Source organism: Manacus candei, unplaced genomic scaffold (assembly GCF_025592945.1).
Source record: "Manacus candei isolate 608988 ecotype Guabito, Panama unplaced genomic scaffold, ASM2559294v1 h1tg000040l, whole genome shotgun sequence".
Classification (NCBI taxonomy): domain Eukaryota; kingdom Metazoa; phylum Chordata; class Aves; order Passeriformes; family Pipridae; genus Manacus; species Manacus candei.
This window is the reverse complement of record NW_026138088.1, coordinates 1,643,727-1,666,409: the sequence shown is the minus strand read 5'-3', so window position 1 is coordinate 1,666,409 and position 22,683 is coordinate 1,643,727. Positions and strand designations below refer to the sequence as shown.

At 68.4% G+C, this 22,683-nt stretch overlaps 4 protein-coding genes across 4 annotated transcripts; 3 read left to right on the top strand and 1 right to left on the bottom strand.

Annotated features, from left to right (window-relative positions):
- Window positions 1–313: 313 nt before the first annotated feature.
- Window positions 314–1,947, top strand: TCAP (titin-cap). Its single transcript, XM_051794696.1, has 2 exons — window positions 314–463; window positions 1,266–1,947. Exons 1-2 carry the CDS (start codon window positions 318–320, stop codon window positions 1,519–1,521), a joined length of 402 nt encoding a protein of 133 aa, XP_051650656.1. The 5' UTR covers window positions 314–317; the 3' UTR covers window positions 1,522–1,947.
- A 627-nt stretch (window positions 1,948–2,574) lies between these two features.
- On the top strand, window positions 2,575–6,080 carry PNMT (phenylethanolamine N-methyltransferase). Its single transcript, XM_051794687.1, has 3 exons — window positions 2,575–3,311; window positions 3,530–3,737; window positions 5,027–6,080. The coding sequence occupies exons 1-3, from the start codon at window positions 3,158–3,160 to the stop codon at window positions 5,463–5,465; spliced, it is 801 nt and encodes a 266-aa protein (XP_051650647.1). The 5' UTR covers window positions 2,575–3,157; the 3' UTR covers window positions 5,466–6,080.
- Window positions 6,081–6,318: 238 nt separating this feature from the next.
- PGAP3 (post-GPI attachment to proteins phospholipase 3) lies at window positions 6,319–10,718 on the bottom strand. Its single transcript, XM_051794632.1, has 8 exons — window positions 10,483–10,718; window positions 9,788–9,885; window positions 9,540–9,692; window positions 8,825–8,887; window positions 8,634–8,695; window positions 8,072–8,208; window positions 7,176–7,380; window positions 6,319–6,728 (listed from the first exon to the last, which is right to left on the bottom strand). Exons 1-8 carry the CDS (start codon window positions 10,664–10,666, stop codon window positions 6,665–6,667), a joined length of 966 nt encoding a protein of 321 aa, XP_051650592.1. The 5' UTR covers window positions 10,667–10,718; the 3' UTR covers window positions 6,319–6,664.
- Window positions 10,719–11,916: 1,198 nt separating this feature from the next.
- On the top strand, window positions 11,917–22,493 carry ERBB2 (erb-b2 receptor tyrosine kinase 2). Its single transcript, XM_051794586.1, has 27 exons — window positions 11,917–12,251; window positions 14,749–14,900; window positions 14,993–15,179; window positions 15,430–15,567; window positions 15,664–15,732; window positions 16,258–16,370; window positions 16,448–16,589; window positions 16,672–16,788; window positions 17,027–17,153; window positions 17,242–17,315; window positions 17,396–17,486; window positions 17,894–18,093; window positions 18,201–18,333; window positions 18,423–18,513; window positions 18,602–18,762; window positions 18,851–18,898; window positions 18,999–19,137; window positions 19,226–19,348; window positions 19,429–19,527; window positions 19,618–19,803; window positions 19,882–20,037; window positions 20,138–20,213; window positions 20,300–20,446; window positions 20,943–21,040; window positions 21,127–21,297; window positions 21,421–21,688; window positions 21,788–22,493. Exons 1-27 carry the CDS (start codon window positions 12,176–12,178, stop codon window positions 22,102–22,104), a joined length of 3,699 nt encoding a protein of 1,232 aa, XP_051650546.1. The 5' UTR covers window positions 11,917–12,175; the 3' UTR covers window positions 22,105–22,493.
- Window positions 22,494–22,683: the final 190 nt, after the last annotated feature.

Here is a 22,683-nt window from a genome sequence, read left to right as displayed (position 1 = left end):
TGGTGGCACAGGGTGGCAGTGGCACCGCATTGGCAGTGGCACCCCACGTTCATCGAGGGTCCCGGGGGCAGGGAAAGGCCGGACGTGCCCTGGGCAGGGGCCAGGGGGGGTCCTGCCGGTGCCATCACGTGTCTGGCAGTGGGGGGGGTACACGCCCGTGGGTGGCACACGCAGGGGTGACACGTGTCAGCAGTGCCACCCCCCCAAAACCCCCTCCTTGGCACCGTCCCGTGCCCGCCGTGCCAGAGACACGTCCCAAAATAGCCCGAGCGGGGCCATAAAAGCGGGGCGGGCGCGGGGGGGGGGGCACTGGCACCATGGTGGGCCCCGGCGTGGTGGGGGGCTGCGGCGGGGGGCTCTCGGCCCGCCTGGGCTGCTCCGTCAGCGAGCGGGACGTGGGCAGGGGAGAGACCTTCAGTGCCGAGTGGCTGGACCTGGAGCTCAGCACCCGGCCCGAGGAGCGGTGAGGGGCACGGCCAGGGGGGCACAGGGGGCACGGGGGGGCACAGGGGGGCACGGGGGTGCTGGGGGCGAGGGACACCAAGGGACAGGGGGGTTTTCGTGGGGTGTTGGGGTTGTGGGGGGCTCCAAGGATCCCGGAATGTGGGGTTTCCGTGGTGTCCTGGGGTTGTGGGGGGCTCCAAGGATCCCGGAATGTGGGGTTTCCGTGGTGTCCTGGGGTTGTGAGGGGCTCCAAGTGTCCCAAACTAGGGGTTCCGTGGGGTCTTGGGGTTGTTGGCGGCTCCAGGGGTCGTGATGGGGGGCTTTGGGGGGTTCCACGGGGCCCCAAAATATGGGGTTTCCATGGGGTCTGGGGACTGGGGGGGGCTCCATGGAGTTCCACGGGGTCTTGAGGCTGTGGGCGGCTCCAGGGGTCCTGATGGGGCTTCGAGGGGCTCCAAGGGTCTCAAACTATGGGGTTTCCATGGGTTCTTGGGGCTGTGGGAGACTCCAGGGGTCCCAAAGTGGGATGTTTCCGTAGGGTTTGGGGGCTATAGGGGGCTCCAAGGACCCTGATGGGGCCATGGGGCGGTGCAAGACATGGGGGTATCCTGGGGTCACTGCGGGATGGGAGGGGAGAAAGGGGTCTCCAGGGGTCCTGGTGGGATGGAGTAGGACACAGGAGTCTCCAGGGGGGTGGTGCAGGACATGGGGGGGCTCTCCTGGTGGGATGGGGTAACCCCTAACAGGCAAAAGCAGGACGGGGGGGTCCCCGCGGGGCTCTGGGGTCCCTGTGCTGACCCCCACAAACGCCCCGTGCCCAGGTGGTGCCGGCGGGAGGTGGACACGGCGCGCCGGGAGTCGCTGGAGCAGCGCGGGGCCGTGCGGGTGCTGCAGCAGCGCTCGCCCTGGGGGCTGCTCCGGGTGGGGGTCCTGGGGCAACCCCTGGCCCAGCACCTCCTGCCCTACGCCCGCACCTTCCCCGTACCCCTCTTCGCCCCCCCAGACCTCCGCGGAGCCAAGGGGGGGCTCCCCCGGACCCTCTCCCGCTCCCTCTCCCACGAGGCCCAGCGGGGCTGAGCGGGGACGGGGGACGGGGGGTGGGGTCGGGGTCGGGGGGGCACGAGGCTGATTTTGGGGGGCTGGGGGGACCCAGAGACCTGGGTCTGTTCAGCCACCCCGAAGAGGCAGCGCAGGAGGGAGGGGGCAGGTGGGGGTGGGCTCCCCTTCGCCTGGGAGCCCACCCCGCTGAGGGCGCGGTGGGGGCCGGTCGGGACGGGGTCCCTGCGGGTCGGGGGCCTCCCGCGCTTCGGGGGGCTCCCGGCAGCACCGGCGTGACTCAGTTTCCCTGGCAAAGAGACGGGAATGTGAAGATGAGGAGCGCTGAGACCTGCCCGGGGCCGAGGGGGGGCCCTGGGGGGGCTGCGGGAGGCGGGGGAGGGGGGTGGGTGGGCTGGGTTTGTACAAACGGTGGTCTTTGTATGGCAATAAAAGGCTCAAACTGTGCAGGAGGTGTCTTTGGGGGGGGAGTCTGGGGGGGGCGAGGCTTAGGGGGAGGGACCTGCTGTGGGATGGGGGACACTGAGGCACAGCAGCTGCAGGGACACGGGTGTCCTGCAGGGTTTGGGGGGGCGGATTTGGGAGGGGGGGCCCCTTGTGCTTATATAACCCCCCCTTGTCGCCCGCCCTGGTGCCAGGATCCAGGATGGCCCCCGTGCCCAGATTAGCTGTTCCCGTCCGGATCCCGCTGTCCCTGGGCCCCTGCCAGGCCCTGTGCCCTCCCTGAGCCCAACCTGGCTCCATCCCGGCCCCGTTCCCGGCCCTTCCTCCCAGGAGCCGCCTGTCCCTTCCCCTTCACCCACCTACAGCTCCGGCACAGGCAGGATTTGGGGTCTTCAAACCCCCCCAGCCCCACAAGTGGGTCTCACCCTGTTCCTTGTCCCACTGGGAGCACTGGGAGCACTGGGATCTGGCAGAGATGGCGCAGCTCCTGCCAGGGCTGGGCTGGGGTCCAGCACACTCAGCTCACTGGTGATGGTGAGCTCAGATAGGCCCCATCCCAATCCTTTCCCATCCCAAGCCCCACTTCATTCCAATCCCTTTTCCATCTCCATCATCCCTTTTCCATCCCTATCATCCCTTTTCCATCCCCATCCCTTTCCAATCCCTTCCTATCCCCATTACAATCCCTACTCCATTTCCCCCACTACAATCCCCATCCCATTCCAAACCCTTCCCACCCTCATCTCCATCCCATTCCACCCCAATCCCTCCATGTTCCCATCCCCATCCCACACCATCCCCATCCCCTTCCCAATCCTCGTCACGTTTCTCCCCCCATCCCAAACCCTTTCCATCCTTATCCCCAACCCAATTCCTCCCCATTCCCATCCCATGGGACACTCATGAGCATTCCCAGCCCCGGGGCAGTGCAGGGCTGGTCACAGTGTCCCAGACGCAGGGGCTGGGACAGGATTCCTGGATCCCTCAGCCCGGGAAGGGCAGCAGAGCGTTATCAGCTCCGGGATGGCTCCGGGGCTGCGGCGCTAACCCAGTTATCGGGGATGGATGGACGGCTGGGAGCCGGGATGGATGATGGATGGAGGGACGGGGGGCTGGATGGATGGGGCCGTCACGGCTCGCCGCCGCCCCCCCCGGGCCCGGACAGGGATAAAAGGCGATTCCCGGGCGCGGGAGCCGCAGCCCCCATCCCGCCATGAGCAGCCTGGCCGAGCTCCGCGAGGGCTACGAGCGCTTCGACCCCCGCGCGTACCTGCGCAACAACTACCTCCCCCCCCGCGCCGACTTCTCCTCCGAGGAGTTCGTGGTGCCCTGGAAGCTGCGATGCCTCGCCGACACCTTCGCCAGCGGTGAGAGGGGGCTCGGGGACCCCCCCAAAGCCCCGCAGCGGGGCGGGGAAACCGAGGCACGGGACAGGGAAACCGAGGCACGGGGCACCCTCGGTGCCCGCCGCGCCCACCTCCCACCCTGGGGGCAGCTCCCATCGCCCGCCCGGGTTTTCCCGGTCCCCTGGGTGGGTGTGGGACCCCCCTCCTCCATGTCGTGTCCCCCCCCCACACGCACCCAGGTGAGATCCGGGGCCAGACCCTGATCGATGTGGGCTCGGGCCCCACCATCTACCAACTGCTGAGCGCCTGTGACCACTTCGAGGAGATCGTGGCCACCGACTACCTGGCGGTGAACAGGGAGGAGCTGGGCCGGTGGGTGCGGGGGGACCCCGGAGCCTTCGACTGGAGCCCCTTCATCCAGCACGTCTGCAAGATCGAGGGCCGCGGGTAGGGGGCCGTGGGGGGCGCGGGTGGGGGGTGGGAGAGGTTGTAGGGGGCTGCAGGAGGACAGGGGTGGTGCTGGGGTGGCCCCTGCGGGATTGTGTGCCCGAGGCCCCCCGGAATTACAGCCCCACATCCCTGTAGACGCTGGGGTGATCCCTGTGGGATTCTGTCCCAAAATCCCATGAGATCACGGCCCCGTGCTCCTGCAGATGCTGGGATGATCCCTGAGGGATTCTATCCCCAAATCCCATGAGATCACGGCCCCGTGCTCCTGCAGATGCTGGGATGATCCCTGAGGGATTCTATCCCCAAATCCCACGGGATCACGGCCCTGTGCTCCTGCAGATGCTGGGATGATCCCTAAGGAATCACATCCCCAAATCCCAGGAGATCACAGGCCCCCCCCCCCCCCCGACCCCTGTGAATGCTGGGGTGATCCCTGCAAGATCCCTGCCCCACATATCCATGGGATTCTGTCCCCACAATCCTGTGTGTTCCTGATCAATCCCCACCCAATCCCCTCCCATCACTTGGCTGCCGGGTTGATCCCCAGGGGATCCTGTCCCTGTGTCCCTGCGGGTGCTGGGTCCACCCCTGCAAGATCCTGTTCCCAGGTCCCTGGGGGTTCTGGATTGATCCTACCCCCACATCCTTGCACGATCCCACTCCCAGATCCCTGCAGGATCCTGTCCCCGCATTCCTGTGGGTTCTGAGTCGACCACATCCCCACATCCCTGCGTGTTGGATTGATCCCATCCCCACATCCTCGTGTGTGCTGGGTTCATTCCCTTCCCACATTCCTGCAGGATCCCATCCCCATATCCCTGTGGGTTCTGGACTGATCCCATCCCCACATCCCTGTGGGTTCTGGACTGATCCCATCCCCACATCCCTGTGTGTGCTGGGTTCATTCCATTCCCACATCCCTGCAGGATCCCATCCCCACATTCTGGTGGGTTCTGGGTTGATCCCATCCCCACATCCCGGTGGGTTCTGGGTCGATCCCATCCCCACATCCCAGTGGGTTCTGGACTGATCCCATCCCCACATCCCTGTGGGGTCTGGACTGATCCCATCCCTACATCCCTGTGTATGCCAGGTTCATCCCATCCCCACATCCCAGTGGGTTCTGGGTCGATCCCATCCCCACATCCCACTGGGTTCTGGACTGATCCCATCCCCACATCCCGGTGGGTTCTGGGTCGATCCACATCCCCATGCCCCCCATCAATCCCCCCTCAAACACACCCCTCCCCACTCCCCCCTTCCCGCCGTTCCCCCCCACCCCTCAGGGAGCCGTGGCAGGACAAGGAGCGCCGGCTGCGGGGTCGCCTCCGCCGGATCCTGCCCATCGACGTGCACCGCCCGGACCCGCTGGGGGCCCCCCTGGACCCTCCGGCCGACGCTCTGCTCTCGGCCTTCTGCCTGGAGGCCGTGAGCCCCGACCGCGCCGCCTTCGCGCGGGCGCTGCTGCACGTGGGGTCCCTGCTGCGCCCGGGGGGCCACGCGCTGCTCCTGGGGGCCCTGGGCGAGTCCTTCTACCTGGCGGGGCCGGCGCGGCTGCCCGTGGTGCCGCTGGCCTTGGCCGACGTGCGGGCGGCGCTGGCGGGCGCGGGGCTGGCGCTGCGGGAGCTGCGCAGCTACGAGATGCCCCCGGCCCTGCGCACCGGCGTGGACGACGTGCACGGGGTGTTCTTTGCCCACGCCCAGAAACCCCCCCAGGGGCGCTGAGAGGGGCAGGGGGGAAACTCGACCCTGGGACCCCCGGCGGTTGCGTTTGGGGGCGTGGGGAACCCCCACCCCCGGACCCGGAATAAAGGTTGAGGTTGTGGCAGAGCTGGTGAGGGGTGTGGGGAGGGGGTGGTGTGTGGGGAGGGGGCACACGGAGATCCTGGGTGGGGCAGGGACCCCAGGGTGAAGGGCAGAGGGGAGGGTGTGATGGGGGAATCGGGGCACGGTGAGGATGAGGTGGGAAGGGGGTGCCTGGCATGGCAGGGGGTTTGGGGCACACCATGAGGGAATTTTGGGGCACACTCACAGGGATGGTTTGGGGCACACGAAGGGCAAAGGCGGGTATATGGGGGGTGGGTGGGGGGTTCACGGTGTGGGGGGGATATGGGGCACACCCCACAAGGGGTTTTGGGGCACACAGAGGGCAGGAGCAGAGTCAGGGCAGGGCAGGGTAGGTATGGGGTGGGCGGGGGGTGCATGGCAGGGGGGTTTGGGGTACAACAAGGGATGCTGGGGCACAAAGAGGGGGGATATGGGGCATACGGAGCAGATCTGGGGTGCCTCGTGGGGTGACAGCAAAAGGGAGGGGGGCACACGGTGAGGGGGCAGACAGAGGGTGCAGGGGGGCAGCACTGGGGGGCACAGTGTCCCTGGGGCAGGGAGGGGGCACGGGGGGGGCAATAACCCAGCACAGGCTGAACTCAGCTTTATTCACATCCCACAGCACACCCAGGCAAGGGGGGTGGGGGGGGCACAGCCCCAGGGGAGGCACAGCCCCTCTGGGCTGGGGGGGCACCCCCAGCCCCAAGGCACCCACACATCACCCCCCACCCCTGCCAGAGCCACCCAGCAGGGCCCAGCAAGGCCCCCAAAGTGCACAGACACCCCCCCACAGTCACCCACATGTCCCCCTCCCCACCATGACCACTGTCACCTCATGGCTCAGCCCCGGGGGGGTCCAGGGGTGGGGGCTCAGCTGCCCATTGCCCCCTGTGCACCAGCACTGGGGGTCCCCAGCCCCCCAGGGAGGGGTGAGGGCGGGCACAGGGTTTTGGAGGGGGGAGAAGAACAAACCTCAGAAGGCAACCAGGGGGAGGAGGAGGCCGTGGCAGGGGGGAGCCGGGGGGTCACTTGGCACAGGGCAGGGCAGGACCCTGGGGGGGGCACGAGGGGCTTCTCCTCTCCCCCCTTCAGCAGCTCTAGTCCACTTTGAGGAGGTCGGAGTTGGCCTTCAGGAGGTAGAGGCTGTCGTCCATCAGGAAACTGGGGGACAAACGGGGGGCTTTGGGGGGGGGTTCTGGGGTCCACAGCCCCCCCAGCTGCCTGTGCCAGGTGGGAAGGGGGGGATTGGAGGAGCCCTGAACCCCCCACTGAGCACAGACACACCCTGGGGCTCAGGGGGTGCAGCAATGGGGTCCCTCCCAACACCCCACTGCAAACTGAGGGGGGGGCCCCAATTTCAAGAGGGGGCCACTGAGCACCCCGCAGACCAAAGGGCACCCCAACCTCAAGAGGGGGACCCCACAGTCCCAGCACCTCAGCTTTAAAGATGAGACTCCCACCACCCCAGGGGAGCCACAAGTCCCCCCCAAACACCCCGCGTTGAAGCACCGGGACCCTCGGGGTGCCCCTTCCCCCCGATTTTGAAGCACCGGGACCCTCGGGGTACCCCTTCCCCCCGATTCTAAGCGGGGAGGGGGCGTCACGGACCTGTAGAAGAGCACGTTGAGGGGGATGGTCCCGATGTGCCAGAGCGCGTGGGCGTCCAGCACCCAGAGCAGGGGCGGGAAGTCCAGGAGCTCCAGCAGCGCCAGCGCCTGGAGCAGCAGCACCGCGGCCGCGCATTTCCACACGTGCGGGAGGCGCCGGCCGTGCCCCAGGCACCAGCGCAGCCACCAGCCCACCGTCAGCATTCCTGGGAAAACGGGGCGGGGAAAGGGTCAGGGGGGGACCCAAGCACGGGCAGCATTCCTGGGAAAACGGGGCGGGGAAGGGGTCAGGGGGGGACCTAAACCACGGGCAGCATTCCTGGGAAAATGGGGCAGGGGGGGACCCAAGCACGGGCAGCATTCCTGGGAAAATAGGACACTTAGGGACAGGGTGGGACCTACTCCCCCCATCAGCATTCCTGGGAAAACGGGGGACCTAACTACGGGCAGCATTCCTGGGAAAACAAGGGGAAAAGGGGCAGGGGGGGGACCTAAACCACGGGCAGCATTCCTGGGATAACAGGACACTTAGAGACAGGGTGGGACCTACCCCCCAACAGCTTTCCTGGGAAAATGGAGGGGGAGGGGGAAAGGGTCAGGGGGGTGACCCAACCACGGGCAGCATTCCTGGGAAAATAAGGCACTCAGGGACAGGCTGGAACCCACCTCCCCAGTCAGCATTCCTGGGAAAACTGGGGGGATTTGGGAACAGGGGGAGCACCCATCCCTGTGTCACCATCCCTGTGTCACCATCCCTGTGTCACCATCTCTGGGAAAACGGGGGGGCTCAGGGACAGGGAGGCACCGAGTGACCCCCAACACAGCCCCAGCATGGCCCAGTGGCTCCCAGTACAGCCCAGCACCCCCCAGCCCAGCCCCAGTGCCCCCCCAGCTCACCCAGAGCCGCGTTGGCTGCCAGGTTGTAGCCGTAGTCGAAGCGCACGAGGCTCAGGTAGGAGATGTGGCAGGTGAGGAAGAGGAGGAGGAAGGCCCTGAAGATGCTGATTAAGGCTGGGCGCTGCAGCCCCAGCGTCCTGGGGGGACAGGGGGCAGGGGGGTGGCCCAGTGAGCCCCCAGGATGGCCCAGGGACCCCCCCAGTATGGCCCAGTGACACTCAAACTGGCCCAACAGAGCCCAGCACCTCCCCCAGCAAAGTCCAGTGGCTCCCCAGTGTGGCCCAGTGACCCCACTACACAGCCCACACCTCCCAGCACGGACCAAGGATGGCCCAATAGCCACCAGCAAGACCCACCAGTGCCCACCAGTATGACCCGAGTGACCCCTAACACAGCCCCAGCATGGCCCAGTGACCCCCCAGCATGGCCCAGTGACCCCCTAGAATGGCCCAGTGGCTCCCAGTACAGCCCAGCACTCGCCAGCCCAGCTGTAGTTGGACCCAGTGCCCCCTAGTCCAGTCCCAGTACCTCCCAGTCCAGTCCCAGTGCCCCCAGTGCCCACCTGACACAGCACAGGTACACCGAGTGCAGGACGGCAGCCGAAGCGCAGAAATAATCCAGTTTCTGTGGGATTTGGGATGGATGAGCCCAACTGGCAGCAGGGGTGGGATGGCAGGGGACTGACACCCCCAAGGGGGGGGGGATATGGACCCCCTCAGGGTGTGGGGACACCCCGGGGTGTCACCCCCTCACCTCCGTCAGCGCCGTGTCCCGCGTGTGGAAAACCGTGGACCAGAACCAGGCGTTTAAGGAGACCTGGGAAAGGGGGAAAGGTGGGATTGGGGGGGGAAGGATGAGGGTCAGAACCCTCCCCACACCCCCCAGGTCAGGACCCCCCCCAGTTTGGGGAACGAGGGCCCTGAGAATGGGGTGAGAGTGATGGAGCAGCTGGAGCTGGTGGGATCAGCTGGTTATGGAAAAGAGCTGGGGAAAGGGGGGGGAAATGGGATGTGGAAAGGGGGAAACAAGAGGGAAAGGGAAGGGGGGGAAAGGGAAGAAAGGGGAGAAAGGGAAAGGGGAAAAAGGGAAAAATGTTAAAAAGGAAAAGGGGAAAACGGAAAAGGAGAAACGGTAAAAGGGGAAATGGGGAAAAGGGAAAGGGGGAAAGGGGAAAAAGGGGAAAAGAGGGGGAAAGAAGGGGAAAAGGAAGGAAATAAAGGAAGGGAAGAAGGAAGAGAAGGGAAAGGGGGAGAAGAGTGAGGGAAAGGAGGGGAAAAGGGAGGAAAAGGAGGGGAAAAAGAAGGGAAAGAAATAGAAAAGGAAGGGAAAGAAAGAGAAAAGGAAGGGAAAGGGGGGGAAAGGAAGGGAAAGGAGGGCAGAGGGAGGGAGGGAGGGGATGGCAGAGGGAGGTAGGGGAGGGCAGAGGGAGGGCCGCGGGTGCAGGGGGCGGCGGGCAGGCGGGTCTCACCCCGGCGAAGGCGGTGCAGGTCCCGTAGGTGGGCGCGGCGGGGGGCACGGCCGCGCGGTAGCGCCGCAGCATCACCAGGCTGGCCAGGCCGTTCAGGAAGGAGGCGAGGGCGGAGGCGGGCTCCTGGAAGCACAGGAACCTCCGGAACGGCCACTGCGGGGGCACAGCGGGGTCAGCGGCGCCGGGGGAACCCCCCCACATCCCCTCCATCCCCCCCGGGGGGCCCGGGACCCCCTGCCCGCGCTCACCTTGCCGTGGAACTGCGGCACCCGGTGCCCCCCGCGCTGGTAGAGCCGCACCGTGAGCCACATGCACTCGTACTGACAGTCGTCCCGGCACGTCCAGCCTGGGGGCACGGCGACGCTGAGCCTCCAGCGCCTCCCAGTGCCCACCAGTATGCACCAGTATGCACCGGCAGGCGGCACTGGGGGCGCCACGGGAGGGGCAGCGCGGGGGGTTCGCCCTGTGGCACTGGAGACCCCCCCCCAGCGCTGTGCTGGGGGCGGGGAGGGCACCCGGCCGTCCCCATGGGGACCAGCATCACGGCCCAGCAGCTCCCAGTATGGCCCAATGGCCCCCCAGTAGGGCCCAGTGACCCCCCAGCATGGCCCAGTGCCTCCCCAGCATGGCCCAGTGCCTCCCAGTCCAGACCCAGTATGGCCCAGCAGCCTCTAGCCAGGCTTCAGGACACCCCAGTGCTCCCCAGTTTAACCCGTGTCACCCAGTCCAGACCCATTCCCCGCCAGAGCTCCCCAGTTTGACTCCAGTTCCCCCTCCAGTGCTCCCTAGTTTGATCCCAGTCCCTCCCCAGTGCTCCCCAGTTTGACTCCAGTCCCTCCCGGCGGGGGCGTGGCCTGGAAGGGCGGGCGTGGCTTCTACACTGCCCCGCCCCGAGGGGCGTGTCCCTCTGCCGCTCCAGCCAATGGGCGCGCGGGGGCCGTACCTGTCAGGCCCATGTAGAGCGGCTGGCGGTCCCGGAAGTGCCGCAGGGCGGCCCCCGAGCAGTTCTGCCGCTCGCAGCGGCTCAGGCACTCCCGGTACAGCGGCTCCCGGTCCCCCTGCGAGCCGCGGGCCGGGCCCGCCGCCGCCGCCAGCAGCAGCAGCAGCAGCGCGGGCCGCGCCGCCATCGCCGCCCGGCCCGGCCGCTTCCGGGTCCGCCCCGGACACGGCGGGCGCGGGGCATTGTGGGATAGGCCGCCCCCGTGCGGCCGTGGAGGATCACGGGATATGTCCCCCCATGGGGGCCCCGGGGGGGTTCGGGGACCCCCCGATGGGCTGCGGGGACCCCCCGATGGGCTGCGGGGACACCGCCGTGTCCTGGGCGGCTCCAGCACTGGCCGGGGCCGTGCGGGCAGCACGGCGGGGGGCGTCGAATGGCTGATGCCCCGTTCCTGTCCCCACGGAGCCGTCACCCCCGTGGCAGAGGGGGACCCCCGACCCCCAACACCGAGCGTCGACCCCCCTTCGCCGGGGGGTCCTCCCTCGGTGGCCCCTTTGGGGGCGCGGCGTGGGGTGGCCCGTGGGGACACGGGGAGGTCACACCCCAGCACCCCGCCCTGGTGAGGTGCCCCTCTGTGCCTGGCCAGGGGGTCCCCAGGTGAGGGGGTCCCTGTGGAGGACGGGGATGCTCCTGGACCCCATGTCCTGATCCTTCCCCCTTCCCGCGTGTGCCCGGGGCAGCAGGTGGAGGTGGGACGAGGGAGGGACAGGGAGCAGCTCTGGGGACACCTCACTGAGGACCCGTCGGGTTCTGCTGGGCTGTCCCTGCACCCCAGAACTGTCCCAGTCATTCAGGACTGTCCCCCTGTTCCCCCTCCCCAAGGCTGTCCCTGCATCCCAGAACTGTCCCCATCATTCAGGAGTGTCCCCCAGGGCTGTCCCTGCACCCAGGAGTGTCTCTGTACCCCCCAGGACTGTCCCCCTGTCCCTGTACCCCAGGATCATCCCTGACTGACCCTGTACCTCATGACTGACCCCCCGCACCCCCAGCACTGTCCCTGCACCCCAGAACTCTCCCTGTCCCCCCAGGACTGTCCCTGAACTCCAGGACTGTGCCCCTGTCCTTGTCCCCCCAGGACAGTCCCCCGACCCCCCTGGACACTCCCGGGTGCCAGGCCTGTCTCCCCCCACCCCCGGGACTGTCCCCGACCCCAGACCCAGGAGTGGCATCACTGTCCCCCCCTCCCCTGCACCCGTGACAGCCCCAGTGGGGCAGGTGAGGGGACAGGGTCTGGGGGGGTCCCCCCCCCGATGCCGGCGACCCCCCTTTCTGCGGGGTCACAGCAGGACCCCGGGACAGGGGACCACGGGGGGCGGGGGCTCCCCGGTGCTCCAAGGGACAGGAGGGGATAACGGGGGTCGCGGGTGTTCCCGGGGGATGGACGGCGGGGGATCCGGGCTGGGGGTCCCCCGTCGCTCCGGGGGGATGGAGCGCGGGGAGTTTCGCGGTCCGGGGGGGGCGCCGGGAGCGCGCGGGGGCGGCGGGAGCGCGCGGCGCGCCCTCGCCCCGGGGCCGGGACCGGGGCTCGGGACCGCGAGGCGGAGCCCGGGAGCGGCGGGAGGCGGCGGCTCCGGCCCCGCAAACTTTCCCGGAGCGGCGGCGGCGGGGCCATGGGCCGCGGCCCGCGCTGAGCACCATGATCAGGGCCGGGGGCTGCCTCGGCGCGGGGCTCCTGCTGCTCGCCGCCCTCTGCCCCCCCGCCCCCGCCGAAGGTGGGTCCCACTGGGGGGCACCGGGAGGGCACCGGGGACGGGGGGCGCGCCGGGCCCGCGGGAGCCACCCCCGCGCAGGGAACTTTGCGCGAAGTTTTGCACCGGGACCCACCGGGACCGTGGGGGGGCAAACCGGGAGGGGGGACGGGGGGGGCACGGGGGGCGTGACCGGGAGGGCACCAAGGGGGACGGCGGGGGTGGGACCGAGGGGGGAACTGCGGGGCGACCGTGGGGAAACCGAGGGGGCAAGGGGGGTGGGACCGGGCAGCGGCGGGAGGGGATCGGGGGGGACACCGCGGGGTCCGGTGTGCCCGGGGGCTGCTGGGTTGGAAGGGACGGGACCGCCCCCTCTCCCGTCCCCTCTTGGTCCCCACTCGGTGCCCCGTCGGTCCCCCCCGTTCTCCCCGCCGCGGGCAGCGCGTCCCCGGTGTCCCCGCGCCGCGATCGCCCGCCGGGACTGGGGGCCGGACTGGTCCATACTGGGGGGCACTGGGCCGGAGGGGGCTGCCTTGCCCTTCCCAGGGCTCCGGTACCGCCGGGGGAAGCGGGGACGGGGGGACACCAACTTTGCGGGGGTTCCCTGCCCGGCGGCCCCGGGAGGTTTCGGGGTGCGGGGCAGGCGCGGTGCCCCACGGAGCGGGTGGGTGGGTGGGTGGGTGCGTCGTCCCCGTCGCTCCCATCCACATTCTCGACGTGCCGCACCCAGCCCAGCCCCGGGGGAGCGGGGAGCCCGGACGGAGCCCCGACAGCCCCCCGGGCACTGGGACGGGGCTGGCAGGGACGAGGCTAGTGGGGGACGGGGCTGGTGGCCCCAAAGTGGGCACCGGCAGCCCCAAAAGTTGAACCCCGCTGCCTCCGTGCAGCCCCGTGTTGGGGGGGGGCAACTCCGTGCTGGGGGGCAGCTCCAGCACCAGGGTTTTGGGAAGCGAATGCTCGGTGGGGCTGAGCCGGTGTGGGGTGGCGGGACAGGGACGTGGGGGCACAGTGGGTGCTCTCCACCCCTGGCACCCCATGGCTCGTCCTGTTCAGAGGGTCTGTGCCAGGGGAGCTCCCAGCTGGGGACACACCAGTGCCCCCCATCACTGGGGCTGGATCAGTGCCCAGCAGCCCCAGCTCGGGGCAGCCCCACGGGCACGTGGCCCGCAGGCTTTGCAGGACACCTGCGGGCATCTGGGGCCCTCGGCGGTGGCACTGCCCACCCGGACAGGATGGATCCCTCACTGCCCTTCCCAGGGAACTGGGGGAGCCGGCAGGGCCGAATCCCAAGGCACAGAGCTGGGATCCCGGCAGGATTTGGCCCTGCCACTCACCCGTCCCACCTGCCCTTCGCCCCGGGGGAGCCCCTGGCATCCTGTGCCCGCACCACGGGCAGACCTTGAGCTTTGGCCTCCCGCCACAACGGCACGTTCCCTGCCAGGGAACCAGCTGGTGGGGGGAGAGCTGCACCCCAAGTTCAGGGGGCTTCCCCCTCCCTGACCGTGTTGTCCCTGGCTCAGACGCCTTGGAGAAGGCGGGTACCAGCCGGGTCCCGCGGCCACGAGGCCACTGCGGCAGCTGCTGCCACCAGGGACTGTCACTCAGCCGTGGGGCACCAGCAGCAGCCAGGGACGGGGACACCGGACCCCCGGCTCACCCCCTGTGCCTCCATGCCCCCTGTGCCGGGAGGGGAGGGCGGTGGGGCTGGTGGCACTGGGGCCAGCCCTGGGGTGGTGGCAGGGTCAGTTCTGGGGTTGGTGGCAGGGGCGGTGTCGGAGCAGAGTTGGGGTCTGGCGGGAGGCTCTCCCAGGTGAGGTGTTGGGGTGCCGGGGGCCGCGGGCACGCCGGGGCTGGGCCGTGCCCGCCAGCCCTGCGTCACCACTGCTCCCCAAACACGCCCGACCTGAAAAGGCGGTTCCTACCGGGAGCGGGCGGCCGGGGCCCTGTGCCACCCGCGCCCGTGACTCACCCGCCCGGGGCCTGGCACCCGGGGCGGGCTCCCGCGCCCCCCGCCCTGCCCCGGTGCCACGGGGACGGTGGCCCTGCCGGCAGCCCCCCCACCGTGCCCCCCACAATGGGCCCGACTGGGCTCGCAGCCGTCACAGCTCAACAATCGGGTCTTGTCTCGGCGTGGCCCCCCCGCCCGCGTGGGCAGAACATTCCTGCCCGCGGCCCCCGCTGCGGCCCCCGGCTCGGCACCTCGGGGATGGGGGTCCCCAAACCCAGCCCCCCGCAGCCCCCGGCGCCCACCGCGGGCACGGGGCGACGCGGGGACCCCGCTATCCCTCGAGCGGGGCCGGTGCCAGAGCGGGAGAAGCTTCGCCGCGTGCCGGGGTGGGAGCCCGGGGGGAGCCACGATCCAGGAAGCCCATCGGAAGCTGTTGGGAGCAGCCCCGGAGATAAACGGCGGCCGCCGGATCCGCGGCGCTTCCTGCGGGGGCCGGGGCTCGGGGTCCCGCGGGGGCGGGGAGGGGTCGGGCTCGGAAAAGTCTTGCTGAGCTCCCGCTGTCCCCCCCCCCAGTCTGCACCGGCACAGACATGAAGCTGCTGCGACCCTCCAGCCCCGAGAGCCACTACGAGACCCTGCGGCACCTCTACCAGGGCTGCCAGGTGGTCCAGGGCAACCTGGAGCTCACCTACCTGCCCCCCGACGCCGACACCGCCTTCCTCAAGGTGCGCAGCGGGAAAACAGCGCGAGGAGGGCGGGGGCAGGGGGGAAGGATGGTGGTCCGAGCAGCCCCTCACCCGTGTCCCCCCCACCCCAGGACATCAAGGAGGTGCAGGGGTACGTGCTGATCGCGGAGAACCAGGTGAGGGGGCTGGAGCTGCAGAGCCTGCGCATCATCCGCGGGACGCAGCTCTTCCAGGACCGCTACGCCCTGGCCGTGGTGGGCAACGCCGGCCCCGCCGGCACCCCGGGGCTGCTCCAGCTCGGCATGAGGCACCTCACAGGTGGGGACCCCCCCCCGGGGCGGGCACGGGGGGCTCGGGGGTGTGGGGCCAGCTCCTGGTTATGGGAGCTGCAGGGTCCTGCCTGGGGATGGGTGGTCCTGTGGGGTGGCAGGTCCTCATCCAGGACTGGGTGTCCCCATCCAGGATTGGGTGCTCCCATGGAGAGTGCCTAAGTCTGGGACTCCCCATGGGGCTGCAGGATCCCCCCTGTCCCCACGCTGACCCCCCTGCACCTTTCCCCCCCCCCCAGAGATCCTGAAGGGAGGGGTGCACATCGAGAGGAACCCCCAGCTGTGCTTCCAGGAGACCATCCTGTGGAGCGACATCCTGCACCGGCACAACGAGTTCCGGGGCGAGATCCACGTGGAGAGCACCCGCAGCCGCAGCTGTGAGAGCCCCCACGGGTGGGGGGAGGGGGCTGTGGGACCCAGGGAGGGGGTCTGGGGGCTTCCAGCCCCCTCCACTCACGATTTCCCCCTTGCAGGTCCCGACTGCCGGGCGCTGTGCTCCGAGGGGCACTGCTGGGGCAAGAGCCCACGGGACTGCCAGACCTGTGAGTGCAGAGCCCACAGTGGCTCTGACCCCCCCAGGGACCCCCAAAGCCCCACGGGCTCCTCCAAAATCTCTGGGAATCTCCTTTCCTTCCCTCCACATATCCCTCCTCCACAGACCCTTACTTCCCACCTAAATCTTGCCCTCAGTAGACTCCCTGGTCCTTCTGCTTGCAATCCCAAATCCCTGTCCCACTGACCCCTACTTGCCACCTAAGTCCTGGCCCCAGAGAGCTTCTTTGTCCCCCCCCCCAAATCCCTGCCCCATAAACCCCTAGAATTCCTGCCCAGGGTGACTCAGCTTATGCCCCAAATCCCTGTCCCATTGACCTTTACTTGGCACCCAAATCCCTGCCCTGGAGACCCCTAAAATCCCTGCCCTGGGGGATTCCCACTTGACCTGCCAAATCCCCACCACAGGAACACCTCCCCTCCAGCCCTTCATCCTGGGGACCCCCACATGGCCCGGGGGAGGGGGTAACCGTGGGGGTCCCCGTGCCCAGAGTGTCCCTGTGTGCCCCCCACAGTGACCAACAGCATCTGCCACGGCTGCCCCCGCTGCAAGGGCACGAAGCCCACGGACTGTTGCCACGAGCAATGCGCCGCCGGCTGCACCGGCCCCAAGCACTCCGACTGCCTGGTGAGCAGGGTTGGGGGGCTCTGAGGGCCCGGGGGGGGTGCAGGGGTCTCACACTGGCCATTCTCCCCCCCTCCCAGGCGTGTCTGAACTTCAACAGGAGCGGGATCTGCGAGCTGCACTGCCCCCCCCTCGTCATCTACAACTCGGACACCTTCGAGTCGATGCCCAACCCCGACGGGCGCTACACCTTCGGTGCCAGCTGTGTCACCCAGTGTCCCTGTGAGTGTCACTCACAGGGGAGGGGGGGCCAGGGGGAGCCAGCACGGCCCTGACACCCCCCTTCTGCCCCCCCCACCCCCAGACAACTACCTGGCCACGGAGGTGGGGTCCTGCACCCTCGTGTGCCCCCAGAACAGCCAGGAGGTCACAGTCAACAACGTCCAGAAGTGTGAGAAGTGCAGCAAACCCTGCCCAGAGGGTGAGCAGGGACCCCCGGGGGCTGGGGGGGCTCTGGGAACCCCAGGGGTGCCAGTGGGAACCTACCAGGGACCTGTGGGGGCTTTGGGGACCCCAGAGGTGCAGGTGAGCAGCCCCCTGGTGAACCCCAGGGGTGTGTGGGGTGGCTCTGTGGCTGGCAGGACTGGAGTAGTGAGTGTTCTGAGGGGATGGGGGTCCTGGCAGAGCCCCCCAGCCCTGCTGTGCCCCCTCCCCACCAGTGTGCTACGGGCTGGGAGTGGATTTCCTCAAGGGTGTCCGTGCCGTGAACGCCTCCAACATCCAGCACTTCTCCGGCTGCACCAAGATTTTCGGGAGCTTGGCCTTCCTGCCCGAGACCTTCGCCGGGTAAGCACCTCATCACCTCATCCCCCCCTCCCTGAGCTCACTGGAACCCCTGCCAGGATCTCCCCAACCTCCCTCCCGTCCCTACCAGGGACCCCAGCACCAACACACCACCCCTGGACCCCAAACTGCTGCGGATCTTCGAGAGCCTCGAGGAGCTGACGGGTGAGAACTGGGGGAGTGGGGGCTTGGGGAGGGGTCAGATCTGGGGGGGACACGGGGTGGTGACACCCAGCTCCCCTCAGGCTTCCTCTACATCGCTGCCTGGCCGCCTGAGATGGAGGACCTGGGAGTCTTCCAAAACCTGCGGGTCATCCGGGGCCGTGTCCTGCACAAGTGAGGGGGGACGGGGACACGGGGGGACATGGGGGGACATTGGGGGGCATGAGGGGACACATGGGGGGGGACACAGGGGGATGCAGGGACATGGGGGGATGTGAGGGGATATGGGGTGGACATGGGGGGGACACAGAAGAGACACTTAGTGGGGACATGGAGGGGGGCACATGGGGGATACAGGGAGAACACGGTGGGACACATAATGGGACTGAGGGGACATGGGGCTACATGGGGAGACATGGAGGACACACATGGGAGGACACAGGGGGGACATGACGGGACACACAGGGACATGGGGACACACAGGGGGACATGGACAACACACACAGGGTGACACGGGGTGACACGGGGTGACACAGGGTGACACGGGGGGCCGCGTGTCTGACCCGTGGGTGTCTCGGCAGCGGCGCCTACTCGCTGACGCTGCGGGACCTGGCGGTGCAGGCGCTGGGGCTGCGGGCCCTGCAGGAGATCAGCAGTGGGATGGTGCTCGTCCACCACAACCCCCAGCTCTGCTTCCTCCAGAAGGTGCCCTGGGACAGCATCTTCCGCAACCCCCGCCAGCGCCTCTTCCAGACGCACAACAAGCCCCCCGAGCAGTGTGGTAAGCGGTGCCCGGGGGGGTGGGGGGAGAGGATGGAACCCCCCCATCTCTGACAGACCCCCCCGGTGCTGATGGACCCCCTGGTGCTGACGGTGCCCCCCCTGCAGAGAGCGAGGGGCTGGTTTGCTTCCACCTCTGCGCCCACGGGCACTGCTGGGGCCCCGGCCCCACCCAGTGCGTGGCCTGCGAGCGGTTCCTGCGTGGCCAGGAGTGCGTGGCCTCCTGCAACCTCCTGGATGGGTGAGTGGAGACCCTCGGGAATGGCAAACAGAGCCCTCCCCCCCCCAGGACCAGGTCCAGGACCCCATCCCTGTGCCTTCTCCCCGCAGAGCCGTCCGGGAACACGCCAACGGGACGCGGTGCCTGCCGTGCCACCCCGAGTGCCAGCCCCAGAACGGCACCGAGACCTGCTTCGGATCGGTGAGGGGAGGGAAAACACACAGCCAGGGGTGGGACAGGGGGTGTTCCCCGACCCCTGGGTGCCTCAAACCCCCCCAAATTCCCACAGGAGCCAGACCAGTGCGTGGCCTGTGCCCACTACAAGGACGCCCAGCAGTGCGTGCGGCGCTGCCCCAGCGGGGTCAAGGCCGATGCCTCCTTCGTGCCCGTCTGGAAATACCCGGACGAGGACGGGGTGTGCCAGCTCTGCCCCACCAACTGCACCCACTCGTGAGTCGGGGAGTCCCTGGCTGGGGGGGGTGTCACAGCTCTCAACAGAGGGGTGCTGACAGCGAGGTGCCACACGCTGTGTCCCCAGGTGCACCATCCGGGACGAGGACGGGTGTCCCGTGGACCAGAAGCCGAGGTAGGAGCGTGGATGAGCTGTCCCACCCTGACCATTGCCCCTCGGGGTGCTGGGGGTCCCTCATCACCCCATCCCACCCCCAACCCCCCCTGTCCCCCAGCCAGGTGACGTCCATCATCGCCGGCGTGGTGGGGGCTCTGCTGGTCATTGTCCTGCTCCTCATCACCGTCATCTGCGTCAAGCGCCGGCGGCAGCAGGAGCGCAAGCACACCATGAGGCGCCTGCTGCAGGAGACCGAGGTGGGACCTCCCGGGGGGCAGTGGGGGATCCCCCCAGCGCCCAGGGGGTGCCAGGAGCCAGCCCCCCTCACCCCTGTGTGCCCCACAGCTGGTGGAGCCGCTGACGCCCAGCGGGGCCCTCCCCAACCAAGCCCAGATGCGGATCCTCAAGGAGACCGAGCTCAAGAAAGTGAAAGTTTTGGGTTCTGGTGCTTTTGGCACCGTCTACAAGGTGAGGGCTGGGGGGCACCGGGGTGGGGTGAGACCCTCCCTGCTCCACACCCCCCTCACCTGTGTGTGTCCCCCCCTCAGGGCATCTGGATCCCCGACGGGGAGAGCGTGAAGATCCCGGTGGCCATCAAGGTCTTGCGGGAGAACACGTCGCCCAAAGCCAACAAGGAGATCCTGGACGTGAGTGTGGCAGCGGTGCCGGGGGGAAGGGGGGCCAGGAGCGGCCCCCTGCTCACCCTGACCCCCACCCTGACCCCCCCCTGCCCACAGGAGGCCTATGTGATGGCGGGGGTGGGCAGCCCCTACGTGTCCCGGCTGCTGGGCATCTGCCTGACCTCCACGGTGCAGCTGGTGACGCAGCTGATGCCCTACGGCTGCCTCCTGGACTATGTGAGGGAGAACAAGGACCACATCGGCTCCCAGGACCTGCTCAACTGGTGTGTGCAGATCGCCAAGGTAGGATGGGGGCTCTGGGGGGACCAGGGGGGTGGTCCTGGGGCGGGCCAGGGACAGCCAGACATGTGCCACCCGCAGGGGATGAGCTACCTGGAGGAGGTGAGGCTGGTGCACCGGGACTTGGCCGCTCGCAACGTCCTCGTCAAGAGCCCCAACCACGTCAAGATCACGGACTTCGGGCTGGCGCGGCTGCTCGACATCGACGAGACCGAGTACCACGCTGATGGGGGCAAGGTGGGGGCACAGGGACGGCGCGAGGGCACCGCGGTGCCCCCTCGGTGCCAGCCAGCCCCCCGCCCCGGCCCTGTTCACCTCCCCCTCCTCCCTGTGCCAGGTACCCATCAAGTGGATGGCGCTGGAGTCCATCCTCCGCCGGCGCTTCACGCACCAGAGCGACGTCTGGAGCTACGGTACCTTGGGGTGTCCCACCCCCGGGGGGTGCAGGGGGAGTCCCCAGGGCGCTGCTCACCCCCACCCCCGCCCCTGCCCCCTCCAGGTGTCACCGTGTGGGAGCTGATGACGTTCGGGGCGAAGCCGTACGACGGGATCCCCGCGCGGGAGATCCCGGACCTGCTGGAGAAGGGGGAGCGGCTCCCGCAGCCGCCCATCTGCACCATCGACGTCTACATGATCATGGTGAAATGTACGGGCAGGGGACACGGGGACACCATGGGGACACATGATCATGGTGAAATGTACAGGCAGGGGACACGGGGACACCATGGGGACACATGATCATGGTGAAATGTACGGGCAGGGGACACGGGGACACCATGGGGACACATGATCATGGTGAAATGTACAGGCAGGGGACACGGGGACACCATGGGGACACATGATCATGGTGAAATGTACGGGCAGGGGACACCATGGGGACACCATGGGGACACATGATCATGGTGAAATGTAGGGGCAGGGGACACGGGGACACCATGGGGACACCATGGGGACACATGGTCATGATGAAATGTACAGGCAGGGGACACGGGGACACCATGGGGACATGTGATCATGGTGAAATGTGCAGGCAGGGGATGCAAGGAGGGGACATGGGGGCAGCATGGGGACACATGATCACAGGGAGGGGACAGGGACACGGGGGCCCTGACGGTGCCTCCTGACGGGGCCCTGCTCTCCAGGCTGGATGATCGACTCCGAGTGCCGGCCCAAGTTCCGGGAGCTGGTCACCGAGTTCTCCCGCATGGCCCGGGACCCCCAGCGCTTCGTGGTCATCCAGGTTTGTGGGTCCCTGGGGGTCCCCAGGGGTCCTGTCGCCCCTACCAGTGCCCCAGGGTGGACACTGACCAGCATGTCCCCCCCCAGAACGACCTGGTGGGGCTGCCGGGCTCCATGGACAGCACCTTCTACCGGGCGCTGCTGGAGGAGGAGGACATGGACGACCTGGTGGACGCCGAGGAGTACCTGGTGCCTCACCACGGCTTCTTCAGCGCCGACACCTCCACCACCTACCGCAGCCGCATCTCCTCCATGCGGGTACGGGGGTGGGCTGGGGGCAGGGAGGGACCCCCCGCTCCTGGCACAGCCGTGGGGTGACCCCACAACCCCACAGGACCAGGACAGTCCTCGGGGTGACTCCGTGTCCTGTCCCACTCCCAGAGCACGGCAGAGTCTCCGGCCAAGGTGGAGGAGGGTGAGGGCTTGTCCTCCTTCCCCTTCCCTGCCCAGGGCCTGGCGGAGGGGCCGGAGAGCCCTGTGCCCGAGGTGCCAGAGGGGGATGGGGGGGTCAAGGCAGCCCTGCAGAGCCCCCCGGGGCAGGAGCCCGGCCCCCTGCCCCGGTACAGCGAGGATCCCACCGGGCTGGCGGCCGAGGACAGCGAGGACCCCGAGGGCTTCACCGCTGCGGCCCCCCACGGCACCATGCCAGGTAGGGAGGGCACGGTGGGACCCTCGGGTGGGTGGTGGGGGGGATGTCTGCCTGTCCCATCCCTCTCAGGGGGTCCCTGACGTGTCTCTCACCCCGCAGAGTACGTGAACCAGGCCGGGGAGCGTCCCCCCCGCGCGCCCCCGTCCCCGCCGGACAAGCCCAAGGGGCACCAGGGCAAGAACGGGCTCATCAAGGACCCCAAGCTCCCGTTCCCGGGGCCCTTCAGCCACGCCGTGGAGAACCCCGAGTACCTGGCACCGCCCCCCGGGCCCTTCAGCCAGGCCTTCGACAACCCCTACTACTGGAACCAGGACCCCCCCAAGGGCGGGGGGCCCGAGGGTGGTCCCAGCACGACGCCCACGGCCGAGAACCCCGAGTACCTGGGCCTGGCCGGGCCCGACGCCAACGCCGTGTGAGAGACCCCCCCAACTTCACCGAGGCAGCTCAGGGAGGGACGAGCCACAGCCACGGGGCTGGGCACTGTCCCCTCTGCCCCCCGGGGGTGGCCACGGCCACGCAGGGCTGGGAGAGCCCAGGACGCTGAGGGACAGCAAGGTATGGGGACAGAGGGGTCCCCTGCCGTGACCCCCACGCTGGGGGGTGCCCGGATGGTGCCCGAGGAAGGACAGACTGGCACCGTCACCCCACCCACTGCAGGGCTGTCCCCGTGTCCGTGCCACCACCGGGGACACACGGACTTGCACTGAGAGCAGCTGAGGATGCCGGGCGTGTCCCGGCTCCCCCGGGATCCTTTGGAAGCCCCGGGATGTATATTTGAGGATTGTACATTGGTTGTTTTTTTCTACTCCCCTTGTCTGTGTGGTTCCCTCCTCTCCGTCGGACCCAGCCCCGTCTCCCGAGGACCAGAATGTCCCTTGCCTTCCCTTTCTCTCTGCTCTCCTTGTCTGTTTGATTCCCACTTTTCCACCAGATTCAGCTCCATCTCCTAAGAACCAGCATGTTCCTTTTCCTTTCCCTTTTCCTTTCCCCATCCA